The sequence below is a fragment of the Equus caballus genome, chromosome 26 (genome assembly GCF_041296265.1).
Source record: "Equus caballus isolate H_3958 breed thoroughbred chromosome 26, TB-T2T, whole genome shotgun sequence".
Classification (NCBI taxonomy): domain Eukaryota; kingdom Metazoa; phylum Chordata; class Mammalia; order Perissodactyla; family Equidae; genus Equus; species Equus caballus.
Window position 1 is genome coordinate 34,471,880 of NC_091709.1, and position 15,018 is coordinate 34,486,897.

At 34.0% G+C, this 15,018-nt stretch overlaps 1 protein-coding gene across 1 annotated transcript; it reads right to left on the minus strand.

Moving 5' to 3' along the window:
* Nucleotides 1–12,061: 12,061 nt before the first annotated feature.
* LOC138920863 (keratin-associated protein 19-3-like) lies at nt 12,062–14,357 on the minus strand. The gene is made up of 2 exons (XM_070252110.1): nt 14,240–14,357; nt 12,062–12,327 (listed from the first exon to the last, which is right to left on the minus strand). The coding sequence occupies exons 1-2, from the start codon at nt 14,355–14,357 to the stop codon at nt 12,062–12,064; spliced, it is 384 nt and encodes a 127-aa protein (XP_070108211.1).
* Nucleotides 14,358–15,018: the final 661 nt, after the last annotated feature.

The window sequence follows — 15,018 nt, forward strand, 5'->3', positions numbered from 1 at the left end:
TACATCAGCGGTAGATTTTTTTTTTTCGTATCTGTTATTTATTAAGTTGAGGAAGTTCTTCTCTATTCCTAGTTGAAGGAGAGTTTTTAACATAGTAAGGAATTGACTGTTTAAATGGTTTTCCCGCATCTATTGATTTGATCATACGATTTTTATTTTTTAGCTTGTTGATATGGTATATTACATAAGTTGATTTTCAAATGTTAAGCCAGCTTTGCATATTTAGAATGAATTGTACCTCATCATATAATTCTTTTTATAAATCCTTGGATTAGATTTGTTAATATTTGGTTGAGAATTTTTGCAGCAAATTTCGTGAGAGACATTGTTCTGTAGTTTTCTTTTCCACTAACGCCTTTGTCTGATTTTGATATTAGGATCACGTTGTCCCAATGGAATGAGTTGGTAAATGTTCTCTCACCTTCTGTTTTCTGGAAGTGATTGTAGAGAACTAGTGTTATTTTTCTCTTTAAATGTTTGGTAGAATTCCCCAATGAAATTGGAAAGGTGCTGGGGCCAATTGCTTTTTCTTTTGGAAGGTTCTTTATTATTGCTTTAATTAATTTAACAGATATAGGGCTATTTAGATTATCTATTTCTTCTTCCATGACTTTTGATAGCTGTATCTTAAAAGAATTTGCACATTTTATCTAAATTATCAAATTTATGGATATAAATTTTTTTATAAATTCCCTATTAGTCTTTTAATATCCATGGGATCAGTGGTCATGACCCCTACTTCATTTCTAATAGTAATAATGTGTGTCTTATCTTTTTCTTTCTTGGCTAGCTGAGCTAGAAGTCTATCAATTATTGAAATTTTAAAAGAATTAGCTTTTGGATTTGTTGATTTCTCCTATTGTTTTCCATTTTCCAGTTCACTGATTTCTGCTCTGATGTTGTTCTATATTTTCTTTTGCTTACTTTGAGCTTAGGTGATTCTTTCTCTAGTTTCCTAAGGTACAAGTAAGGTTACTGGTTTTACAACTTTTTTCTTTGTTGGTATGTACATTTTTAATACTATAAATTTCCCCCTAAGTACTGCTTTTGCTGAATCCTGCACATTTTAATAAGTTGCATTTTCTTTTTCATTTAGTTTAAAATATCTTTTCAATTTCTCTTGAGACATATTTTAAATTCATGTGTCATGTGGAAGTCTGCTGTTTTGCTTTCCAAACATTTGGGGATTTTCCAACTATCTTTCTATTATTGATTTTTAGTTTATTCTGCTGTGGTCTAAGAACACACTTTCTAGTATTTCTATTCTTTTAAATTTGTTGAAGTGTGTTTAATGGCCCAGAATGTGGCCTATCTTGATGAATGCTTGTAGCAAGTTTTAGAAGAATGTGTATTCTGCTCTTATTGGACGGAGTATTTTATAACTATGAATTATACCAAACTGATTGTGAAGACATGAAGACATGCCAACTATATCCTTATTGATTTTCTGCTTCATTAATCTATCAGTTATTGACAGAAGCGTGGTGAAGTCCTTGGGTACATTACTGGATCTCTCTACTTTTTAAGTTTCAGCAGTTTTTGCCTCATACATCTTCATATTCTTTTAAGTGCATGCAGTTTAAAATTATTTCTTCTTTGTTCTTAATCATTTTCCCGGTTCTGAAATATTTTTGCCTAAAATTAATATAGGAAACCCAGAATTCTTTAGATTTGTATTTGCCTGATGTGTTTTCTCCACTCTTTTATTATAATGTATCTGTCTTTCTACTTAAGGTGGAATTTTCTTTGTAGATAAGATGTAGTTGAGTCTTGGCTCGTGTTTTTAATTTGTTTGTTTTTAATTCATGCTGACAGTCTTGTCTTTTCATTGGTGTATTTATTTTATTTACATTTAAAGTGATTATTTATGTAGTTTATATAGTTGGATTAATATCTACCATGTATGTAACTGTGTTCTATCCATTGCATTTGTTTTTTATTCTTTTTTTCATGTTTTTCTTCCTTCTATTATATTAATAAGCATTTTATCTGATTATACTTTATATCCTCTCTTAGAAGCATTTCAATTATGATTTTCTTTTTAGTGTTTGCTGTATAATTTACAATATATACTTTCAACTAATCTAAGTTCACCTTCAAATACCACTGTGACTTCACACGTACGATAGGTAACTAATAGCAGTGTATTCTAAATTCCCCTCTCCTGTCTGTTATAACATTTCACTTATCCATATGCTCTTTCATCCAGTGCATTGTTACTATTTGATTACTTCTCTATTCCATTCTTTCTCCTACTACCTTTCTTTATGTAGATCCAAGTTTCTTTAGCATCTTCCTCATGCCTGAAAAATTTCTTTTAGCATTTCTTGCAGAGCAGCTTGCTGGGGATAGGTTCCTTCAGTTTTGTTTGTCTGAGAAAGTTTTTATTCTCCTTCTATTTTGAAGGGTGATTTTTGATATAGGAAGTCTAGATTTGTGGGTTTTTCTTTCAACACTTTAATATTTCACTCCACTTTCTTCTTGCATGAGTAGTTTTAGATGAGAAGTTCACTGTAACATTTAACATTGTTTCTCTAGAGGTAAGGTGTTTTTTCCCCCAAGAAATTTCTGTTTATGTTTGATTTTCTGTAGTTTGAATGTGATATGTCTGGATTTTTGCTAATTGTTGTATTTTGTTTTGTTTTATTCTGGTTGGTATTCTCAGAACTATCTGGATCTATGCTAATGTGTGTTAATAATGTTGGAAATTTCAGCCATTATCACTTCAAGTATTTTTTTCTCTTTCATTCTATTTTTCTTCTTATATTATAATTATATTACATATATATAACATATTTTAATATTCCCCCACTGTTCTTGGATGTTTTGTTGTATTTTTCATTGTTTTTTTTCCCTTACACTTCATTTTGGCCAATTTATCTTGATCGATCTTCAAGTTCATTGATTGTTTCCTGGGTTGTTTTGAGTTTGCTGATGAACCCTTCAAAGGCAGTCTTCATTTCTGTTCCTATGTTTTCTATTCCTAGCATTTCTTTTTGATTTGGCCTTATTGTTTCCATCTCTGCTTACATCACTCATCCAGTTTTACCATTAGAGCCCTTAACATATAATTAGAGTTATTTTAAATTTCATGTCTGTTGATGCCATCTATATCATATTTGAGTCTAGTTCAGATCATTGATTTATTCAGAATGTGTTTTTTCTTGCCTTTAGTCATGCCTTGCAATTTTTTGTTGAAAGTCAGACATGATCTATTAGTCAATAAGAATTGAATTGAGGTAAAGAGGCTTTTAATGCAAGAATTTATGTTAATCTGGCTAGGGGTTTGGTTTTTGAATGTTTGTTTGTAGTTACAGGTTCCAGAGGCTTCAAATTGCTCTGGTATCCTTTTTTTTCTTTTTTTCTTTTTTTTTGGTCATCCCTCTATACCTTCGTTTTTCCTATGTACCCCTCCTGAGAGAGAGTCTGTGTCTTGAACCTCTTTCAGCTTGAATCCACTTTAATTTATTACATTGAAGCCCTGCTCGTTTGATAATAAGATGTTGGGAAAGGGACCATTCTATAATCTTCTGATTGAATATCAGTTTTTTATAGGGACCGGTCTCAGCGCTATCACCTTCATAAGTTTTTCTTCAGTTACGAAGTGCAGAGGAGGAAGAACTATTCCTCTGCCCTCTAGGTTCTTCTGGCTGCTCTAAGAACTAAATTGACATAAGACGGAATAACTGGAGAAAATCAAACAAAGTTTAATAACGTGTACATGGGAGAAACGCAGGAAAACTGAGTAACTCACCAAAATGGCAGAAGCCACCACCTTAGATATCATCTTCAGCTACAGACAAAAGAGGATGTAGGGAGGAGTAGTTTGGGACTTCAAATGCGAGGAAACCAATTCACATGGAGATGGAAAGCAAATGTTTGGTAAACAAATATTTGCTGGACCATCTATAGACAAAGTGACCTGAGAGAGAGATCTTTAATAAAAATCGACTTGGCAAGGTTCCTCCCAGGCTACCATACCCAGAGTTATTTGTGGTGAGAGCTCCTTCCTGGGACAGGCCTTCTACCTTAAATTCTTTTTGACAGTTAGAGGAAAGGTCAAAGTTTCTTTTTGAGTCTCTTGTTTTTTTTAAAAAAAGAATCCAGCCAAAGAGACATATTTTGGGGTGGCAAATTCTGATCCCCCACAGTAGCTTCTCCCTCCTCTGTTCCTTGACTGCAGCATTCTTCATCTATTTCCTTGAAGCCCTGACTCTTGTCTATTCTCCACTCTCTACTTTAGGTGAGACAAGAAGGCTGGAGGAAGCTGGAGTAGTGACAGATATCCTTCCCTCATCTGGGGTAAATTTTCAGAATTGCTCTGTGGCAAAGTATTTTCGCTTTTGGATTTTTGTTTTTTTCTCCTGGAAATTAGGCCTTTTTAAATCCAAAAGCCTCTGGGCACATGTCACAATGGTTTCTCTTCTCCTCCCTTTCCAGAATTAAGAAGGGATCTTTCTTGCAATGGTCACAAGGGATACTTGGTGGGATTCTTGGAGGGAACGCCCAAAAAAGTATGAGGACTTTTTCACACTGTTGTCCCAGCAGTTTCTCACTGTCATGCTTGTCTTCACTCGGCCGCTAAAAATTCACAAAAAATTACCACTTAAGTGTTCCTGCCAGTTCATGATTTGAGCAGCTTCTTCTCCAGGTAAGCAGATTTTGGTAGTTGTATCTTTCTGCATGTACATGTCTTTCTAGTTTTGGGGATGGTAGTTTGCCCAGTGAACTTAGTTCTCTGATGCATCCAAGAAAATTCATTGAAATTCAGTTTGTACAGATTTTTCTTGTAAGGAAGACTTCCAAGCTCTTTACATATCAGCACTGAAACTGTAAATCCTGTGTATCACCTTTTAATGTATGCTAAGGATATTTTCTAATAAACTCACCTGAAGGTCATCTGAGTCTTCAATGGAATAAAACTTTATTTGCATAATGGATTTGGGCCCAGCATTTTCCAGCTGTAAAGCTGAGCAAGTGTGATGATCTTTTCACGAGAGTAGAAAGCTACGAAGATTATTTTTTACTGCCTGTTTGCAAATGAATCATTGTTTTTGTCTAACTGAGCTATCTTAGCATTTTTTATTCACTAATAATGAATATCTTAGTTTTTCATATTTTCCCTGAACCTGATTTGTCATCCTTTTGCTTCTCTAATTAATATATCAAATAAAATTTTGTACATGCTCACCATCTCTTTTTATAAAAATTATGATTTTAACCTTTATAGAACCTATGTTTTGATGGTGCCTTGGTGTCATATTGGGGAAGGCTTTATAATATCATCTAAAAGATTTTTAATTTTATGGTGAAGTTATTGATGAGGGAAGTTATGCCATATGATAATTATACAGAACAATTTGCATTGCCCATGCCTAGACATCATTTTTCATGCCTTTAAACACATCTTATTTCTTTCAACCTCTTATTTTCCAAGAATAAAATGCATCTTTCGATAATTAATTGAGGCTTCACATCTTTTGTGAGGAGCTTTCACCCAAAGTTAAGTTTAAAAATTGTTATATTAAAACTGACTGTTCTGCTATGTATTTGCTCTCTTCAAAAATAGCATAATATTTAATCTTCCTTGAAAGAATGGATTTTAGCTTGCTCATCTTAGTAGTCTTAGTAGTGCCATAAAAAAAGAGTAATAAGTATCTACTAAATTGAATGGAACACAAAAATGACTGAAATATCATCCTGCCTCAACACATTACATTCTAAATGGAGAGACAGATGGAGAATAAAATTTATTTTAATAGATAGCAGCATGTGTATGTTTAATGATAGAAGTATAGATAAAAATATACCCTGGTGTAGAGGAAGCTCTCACTTATAATAAAGAAAAGACAGAATTAGAGTCCACTAAAGAAGCAGAATTCGACCTATATCTTGAAAGGTATAAGAGGTTAGTAGACACAAGAAGAAAAGTCATTCAAGAGAAAGAAAACAGTAATGAAGTACTGGGACAGTCGAGGAATACATCTGTAAGACAAAAATATATTTTTCCAGTAAATTCCAACTTTGTTTCTTTAGACCTAGTAGTTCTAGAGAACAGTGATAAAAAGTAATATAAAATAGGGCAAAAATAATGAAAATCTTTTAAATGGCATTGTAATTCTAAACTTATTGTATGTAAAAACTTTACCTACGATGAATAAATAAAAAGCAATCGGATAAACTGGAGTATGTGAGGAAACCATTTGGTTTAAAACTAATTTGGCCTGACCTTGTTTTTCCAGAAAACCCTGACGTGGCCTGTGGAGAAGGCACTGTACATCTGCTTTGAACACATAAAATGTCCCAAAGACAAGAATTATGCCCTCAAAGATAGGGATGTAGCTTCCTCCTCATACTGGTATTTCTTTAAGGATATGAATCTCTTCCAAGAAACTAAGGATTGATTACAGATCTGCTGTGCTCACCTCATGACCACTGACCTGCTGATCACTGTCTGGCTGTGCTCACCTGGTGACCACTGATCTTCTGTGCCAGCTAAGGATCTCGTGACAGCAGTAAAAATGATATTCCTGTCATATGTGATGTATACTTTTTGTTTCAAGACGTTATATAACTACCTTGTACACCCTGCCTCTTTGGTGTGCTTTCTTCCTTAGAGAAGGAAATCTGCGGGCTATAATCCTCAGACCTGGCTCATAATAAACTCATCCCAGTTTTGATTTATAGATTAATTATAGGTTATTTGCATTGACACCTAGAAGAATTAATAAAAATGAAACATTTTTTTGCTATGTGAGCTAGGGGCTTTTATTAATTAATCAATGGAGGATACACATTGGAGACCCCATGTTCAAGAACAGTTTGGCAATGATGGCATGGTAGAATATTTCCCTGGTAGTGCAATCCATGAGGATGTGAGGCATGAGATCCTAATAACACAAGTTGCACTAGCATTCATTCAAGAGCACACAGTCTTCATCATTAGGCTTGCTTGTGACAAGATTCTTTCCTTGATCAAAATTTATCCAGGCTCCTCTGAGCTGTCTTCTGAACTTGGCCTCGACCTTGGCCTATAATAAACACATCTCTCAGTCTCCCTTAAATGTCTACCAGAGAAAGCTCAATGCTCCAAAAGAATTTACTGTTTGTTCCAACCAAAAACTGACTATGGCCCTGACCACCCTTTTCTTAAAAGTATTTAGTTTAAAAACGTGCAATCATAAATCCCTTCTCTGTCCCTTTGAGATGTATCTTCTACAACCCAGGACTGTCTCTTCAAGGACTTGGAAGGCATCTCTTTGAAATGCAAATCTCTAAGGTTTTGCATTGCTTGCAGTCCCTGTAGCAGAGTAAAGGCCTAACTTCACTGGGTACCTTGCCACAATTTGAAAAATATCTTCTGTCTTGAAGATATGAAAGATATTGAAGATATGTTTCTCCTTCAGATAATCACCAATGAACAAACCCGGATGATCTAATCGCATTAGCCAACTCCTTGTTCGTGCTTTTTTGAATTTTCCACTATCACTGCTCTGCTCAGGACTCCACTCATCCCTCCCCTTACTCCCTCATTGTCTCTTAAACACCCAGTCACCTCTGCATAGATTGCTGTTGAGCTCTGTTCTGTGAAGGTCTTTCCCCTACTGCAGTAGTACTGAATAAAATCTTTCTTACCATCTATAAGCAGTGTCCAGTTTTGTTTCTTTTTTCTCACTGGATGCTAAATAACTAGCTACTAGCTAAAGAAGATAAAAAAAATATGAGATTTATGATGCAGAAGAACATGCAAGTAGAGTTAACGCATAACATTATGCAGTTTCTGAGGTCCTAGAAGATCAGCAAGTTCTATGGAAAAAGTTGAACCCAAAGGACCAGAAGCTTCCATCAAGAACGGAAAATAGTAGCTACAGCCAGAATCTCATAGTCATAGCTGGAGCCATAGACATAGCACAGGCCACCAAGACTAAAGGTAAGGCCACTGGAAGTGTTACCATAGTAATTCATCATGTCAGGGGTTGAAGATTTGTTTCATAGTGAAATAAGTCTCCTGAGACTAAAGATTGCAAAGAAATCTGATCATTTTTACATTCTCAGGGAAAGGTGTGGCAAACCATAGCACATGAGCTTTATTCTCTTTGAAAATAAAACTCTGATGAAAAATAGTACCATTTGGTCATACTTTTATTATTGAAGGGTAATTCCAAACATACAAGAAGTCTATTTTTCCATTGACTATATTTAATTGTTGTGTCTAAGAATGAGTCTTTATATGGAGAAATAAGTTTTACGTTTAAAGATAATGACTTCACATATTTCTACCTTTAAAATGTAATCATGAAATCTCTCTCATCAGGCAGCTCATTCCTGGCATTGCCTGAGAGTTTGGATTTGTCAAATAATATTTCCTTCATTTTGTTTACAGTAGAGTTTAAATTTATGCCAAATATAGTGTTTTCCTTATTTTTAAAATTCAGTAAATTAGCATACAAATTATAAAATTATCATGCGTAATTATATAATTTTGAAGCAGGAGACAGAATTTATTCATGGAAAACAACAAATATTTGACCATCCTGTTGTTTGTCTTTTCTGTGAAATGACATTCTAACTTCCTGAATATTGTATTGGTCAAATTCTATTAAATTATAGCCAAGCCCTGTTACAACATGACTCAACTTTGCTTCCACTACTACTTTTCATGAAGTGCCCATCCTATTCAGAAGGATCATCCAATGGTTTCTAAAATTGCAATTTGTGTCTACATTCAAGCTTGCCTTTACACCTTTGAACTAAGTGTTCTTACATTTCCTACACTTTTGGAATATATTCTTCTCAGCATAGTCTCAAACATTCCAGACTGCAGTCGTCTATTGAACTACTCTCTTTCTGTATTACTAACTGAATTTCTATTATATAAAATGTAATTTGTCACACTTTTAGACAAGAAGATAAGTGAGAAAAAAGTAAATGGTTACTTCATGGTCCTAGAAAGCTTATCTTTCATTATAGTTACAAAGGGTGTGTGTGTCTGTGTATTTCTATGTGTGTATATGTAGTGTGTGTAGATGCAAAGCTAAATATATGGAAGTACAACGTTAGAGGAAGTTAGAATTACTTGAAAAGTGTTTTTAGAGAAAGCAAAGCTATAGTGGACTGATTGTCCTGAAAAATAATCTCTGGAGAAAGTTTAAATTAGGTTTAAATTAGGCTGTGTCATAAACAATTTATAAGAATTCAACAGAGAACAGAGGAGGAGACTTCATCAAGAGGCAATGATTTAAATTAATGCTAAGGAACTAGACTAAGCAAGATGTGCATGTAGACAGGACAGAAAACTTCTGCAAAAAATAATTGAAAGTTGAGAAGCATATTGCTTCCAGATCAGTGAGGACCTTTACAAATTCTCTGCTGTTTATGAAGAGTCGATCATTCTATGGTTTTCTCCAGGGTACTGCCACAAAGGATATGACTTTTTAGAGATAATTATTTGATGTCAGGGTGAATTGAATGTAAAGATCTGAAATAATTTGGTTATTTGTGGTCTTTTGTGTTCCCACATCAATTGTAAAATCGTTTTTCTGTTTCTGTAAAAAAATACCATTAGTTTTTGATAGAGATTGAGTTTAATCTGTAGATGACTTTGAGTAGTATGAACATTTTAGCAATATTACTTTTTCCCGTCCATGAACACAAGATATCTTTGCATTTGTTTGTGTCTTCAATTTCTTTCATCAATGTTTTTTAGTTTTCAGCATACAAGTCTTTCATCTCCTTGGTTAAGTTTCTTCCTAAGTATTTTGTGTATCTTTAAAAGCCATTTCTTTGCTTGTCAGTCACTAAACCAAGTCACAGAGAAAGAGTTGGGACCTTGTTACAAAATGCCAGGAAAACTGTGACAACATTTTTTTCTAGATTCAAACTTTTTAAAACATTTTTTTTACCCTTACCACTCCTAAAAATCTCCATCTATTTCTAATGAGGGAAAACTTATTGTTTGAAGTTTTCCAAATGCTATATTCAGCCTAATTATCCAATATCAAATATTGAGCTTTAGTTTTCAAAATTTTTACATAAATATAATGAATCCTTTTACATGATCAGAAACAATGTATATCCTACTTGCATCATTTGTTATGTTTTTAATTAACGAGTTCTTGTGCCAACATTTTTGCAACATTCTGGTAAAACGTTACCTCCTCTTGGATTACTTCAGTTCTGTATAATCTATCCTTCCATGTTCTTTAAGTCTTATAGCGCATATATTTCCATGATAGAATTTTTAATTTTGATGCCGTTTTTCTATAGTTTTGCTATGGAAAAGTATAGACATAGATAATATAACGAACTCTTAGACAGATGTCATCCATTTTCAGCCATCATCAGTTAGTTGTCAATTATCTTTCATTTATATCTATATTAACTCTCTGCTTTTATAATTTGAAAAATCCGGATATCATAACATTTTATTTTATTTTTGCTGAGGGAGGTTAGCCCTGAGCTAACATTTTATTGCCAATCCTACTCTTCTTTTGCTTGAGGAAGATTAGTCCTGAGCTAACATCTGTGCCAGTCTTCCTCTACTTTGTATGTGGGTTGCTGCAACAGCATGGCTAACAAATGTTGTAGGTCCACATCCAGCATCTAAAGTTGCAAACGTAGCCACCAAAGAGGAGTGTGACAAACTCTCCCACTACACTACAGGGCTGGCTCCCATATCATTTTATCTGAAGGTGTTTTGATATGTATAAAACATAAAAACTTAATGTAAAAAACACAGGATATATTAAAAATAATGGAATCAAGTATAATATTTTTATCTTTCTTATTTATTGATAAAACAGGCTGTCTTTGGTAGGATCACTTTTTAGAGTCACTGCAGTACTGCATAAATACTGGCTACTGAATTGGTTGAAAAGTTTAAATTCTCTGTTGGATTGGTGAATATCACTCCTATAATCATCCCCAATTTTTCTAAGTTATCAAAAGGAATCATCACTGGCACTATGCTTTCTTTCTTGAGCACACTGCTGAATTATTTGTGAGAATCAATTGTGATACATGAAAACACAAGAGGCACACAAAATTGAGTGAATGGTAGGTCAGGAATGACATTGTGTGAAATTCAAGGATAAGAAGAGAGCTCTGAAGAAGCCAAACATGAGACAGAAATTAATGGCCAGTCTCATGTTGAAGGCAAAAGTCCATGAATAATATCTGGAAAACATTTTTTGTCAAAGTTTAAATAAAAAAGAAAATAGCAGTACTCAAAGAGATGGAAAACAGTAGAAGAACTCTTCTTAGAACAGAGGCAGTGGGGATCAATCAATATAGCAAAATGCCTTTGGATTCCAAGAAGTCAAAAGGCATCAAAGTATCTTTAACATACAGCACTTGTCAGTATATACTTGATTTTTGCACAGCTTAATAATTCAACAAAATCTGTTATCATCAAGAAAGACATACCTCTCCCTTACAGCACAGCAGATTCCTAATAATGCATAAAATGATATTGACAATGGAACAGGTGTTCCATAGAACTTTGAATTTTGTAGTAGAAAATATCTTCATCGGAATTCAAAATGTATAAAATTATTTGGTTCTGTGGGATTTCAAATCAAACAGAAGCATGAACTGAGCAAAACACCTCCCATGTGAAGGAGTTGTAATTTTAAAGCATCTGTGTTGTGTATAAGGGAACATGGTGTGAAGTAAATAATTCCATGAGAAAAAAATAGTTTGATGCAAATCATTATTAAGACACTGCAAAACTTGAATATCAATTGTGTTGAGATGAATGAAAGGAATGAACCTAAGTTTTTATGCTTGCAAAACATATTTGCTAGAGACTATGCTGAGAATTATCACAGAATAGATAAGGAAAGAAGGTACATGTCAGTAATGTTTCAGGAATGAGAATGTCCAGCTTGAGTGATGAAATTCTGATCAGAAACATATGTCTCCACTGATTCAATGTATCAGTCTTCATTGCAGTATCTTCTTAAGTGGCCTCCCCAAATTTTCACTGCTGATTTTGAAGCAAACGAAAGAATTAATTCATTAAAAAATTATTAACAAGTGATGAGTAATAGAAAAAAATTGTTTAGAAAAATCCAGAGGACCAATATCTTCTATAGAAAGTGGGACAGTAGTAGCCAAAGCCACAACCACTATAGCCACCAAGGCTACAGCTGGAACCGTAGCCATAGTCCTGGCCACTGAAACCACCAAGGCCATAGCCAAGGCCACCATAATAGTTGCCGTAGTAGTAGGTCATTGTGTTAAGTCTTGAGGGTTTGGTTGGATGTCGAAGGTGAGTTCCTTGAGGGTGAACATCACCAGCTGCACCTGGACTTTTACACTTCCTCACTGTGGGTGTGGAAAACCACAACACATGAGCTTCATTGTCTTTGAAAATCCTTCTTTGGTGGAAACAGTACTATTAAGTCTTACTTTTCTTATTAAGGGCTGTCCCAAAGATGCATGAATACATTTTTCCTTTGAATTTAGTTTAATTTTCATTCCTTAGAACTAGGCTTTGTATTAAATAATTATTTTCATGTCATCAGAGTTTCTGTTTCTGTTTTCACATATATCTATATCTATCACATATATCTATTTGTTTTCACAAATATCTATAGATATTTTCATTTGGCAATCAAAGTGGCAGTGTAGAGGCAAATAGTCTGAGAGCCAACTTTCATTTTTTCTATTCATATGTATATTTGTTTCTCTGTTCATATGATCAAGAGCAACAACTTATTCAGGCCTGTAGCCCTAAAAACATGGATTCAACTTGCATTCCTCTTTCTTATCGTCACTCGTATAATCATCTTACCAGACATTTTAAAAATATGTCTCCTTAAACTCCTTTCCTTTCTATTCCAAACCTCATACATGGGCACAGTGTTTGAATAAGATTTCTTTGACATTCACTAAGATTATAGCATTCCATCTGTTTTTCAATTAATTTTCTTTCAAACTCATTTTTTCTATGCCACTACTATTTTTAAATTTTATGACAATATGAAATAAAAATTATTTACTTATTATAAATTAATCTAACACTGACCCAAAAGATCCAATTCCTTCTTTATCCTAAGGATAGTATTTTCTTCTTCTTCCCCATGACAATGTGCATACTGTTCTCTTCTTTGGCTAAGCCTTTCTCTAACTTGTTTAAAATAGTCTTTTAACAAGATGTGCATGAAGTACAGTTCTATTCAATACGTCTCTCCATTTTATTTAAGTTGTTTTTCTCTTCTCCCAAAGTAAAACATTTAACTGTTTTTGAAGTTATGGTTATTGAAAAAATGTTAAATACGGTAAGCAGGTAATAAGCATTCATTCATTTTAAAGAGTTATCGAATCAAGGTCAATTGTGTTTTAATTACATTCTCACACACATCTTTCTCTACTACCTCATTTTAGGATGTTCTGCTTTTTGAACCTATAAATATTTTACTATATATCTGCTAGATATAAAGACTCTTTCTTAAAAAATAGGTATTAAGTATGGAATTTTTAAGTTATTGTTTATTTCCTGGAATTTAATCTCCATTATTTAAAGTTTCCTGTCAGGTTAGATTTAGTCCTGCATAAGTAACTGCTAATGATCGAATGGAAGAACTTCTCATTTCTAGCTTGAATCAGTGAAACATCTTCTCCAAATCCTTCCTCAATTTAGTAATTCATAAAAAGGTCAGCACAAACTATGTTTATAAGACACTACTGAAGTCCAAGTGAGAATCTCTGGCGCTTGTGAAGACTTGTGTAAGTTACTTAAAACTTAATTAGTTATAATTAATAGTTAAACTATTAGTTTATAACTTAATAGTTATACTGGGAATCACATTGTCTATAACTAAAAGATGAAGATTGAGGATCTGAAGACACCCAAATATATGATGAAAGCCATTAACCAGTCTCAGGTTTGAGGGAAGGCTGCCAAGAAAACACCTGCAATATGGTCCTTCCCAAGACTTAACTGAGGAACAAATACCACTACTCAACCTGAGCTGGAAAAATTATAGAAACATTAACTCAAGCCTCAATGAAACAAGGTTTAGAAGGTTCACAAAGTTCATTGGAAAATATTCACAGAAATAACAGAGAAGGCATAAAGAAGGAAGCTTCACGTCAATAGCATAGTAGGGGTGAAGATCGCCAGCCTGGGTGATGAATTCTGGATCAGGGAAACAGATTATTTCAGATAGACAATGTTTTCAGTAAAACCCAGAGGACCAGTATCTTCTATAGAAAGTGGGATGGAAGTAGCCACAGCCATAACCACCATAGCCTCCAAGACCATAGCCGGAACCATAGCCATAGCCCAGGCCACTAAAACCACCAAGGCCACAGCCAAGGCCGCCATAGTAGTTGCCGTAGTAGTAGCTCATTGTGTCAGAGGTTGAGGATACGGTCGGATGTTGAAGGTGAGTTTCCTGAGAATGAGTATCAGCAGACTCACCTGGACTTTTATACTCCCTCAGTGTGGGTGTGGTAAACCACAACACAAAGGCTTTCTTGTCTTTGAAAATCTATTTTTGGTGATTACTGTGCTATTAGGTTATACTTTTTATTAAGGATTGTCCCAAATATGGATGAATCCATTTTTCTTTTGAATTTAGTTCAATTTTCGTTTCTCAGTACCAGGCTTTGATGAAGAATTATTTTCACATCTTCAGAAGTTGTGTTTTCACATTGTTGTACATCTACATCATAATAATCAAGATTCCTTATTTCACATAGCTTGAGAGTTTGATCTTTGTCAATAATATCTTCATATAGCCTCAGATAGAGTGCTCTTCAATGATGATTTCTTCCTATTATTTATGATCAAATAAGCTAGCGTAAAATAATTAAATAATCATAAAAGGTTGTGAATGCTAATTTTTCATAAAGGAAACAGAAACAAATACGTGAATTTCTCTCTTTTTTGCATATTTGTGGGATAGCCTATTATGCACCTTAATTCCCATGAATATGATATTCAAGTTCTGTCATCAAATAATCCACGCCTACTTTCTCAAGCTTCATCTTCAACTTACATCAAACCTC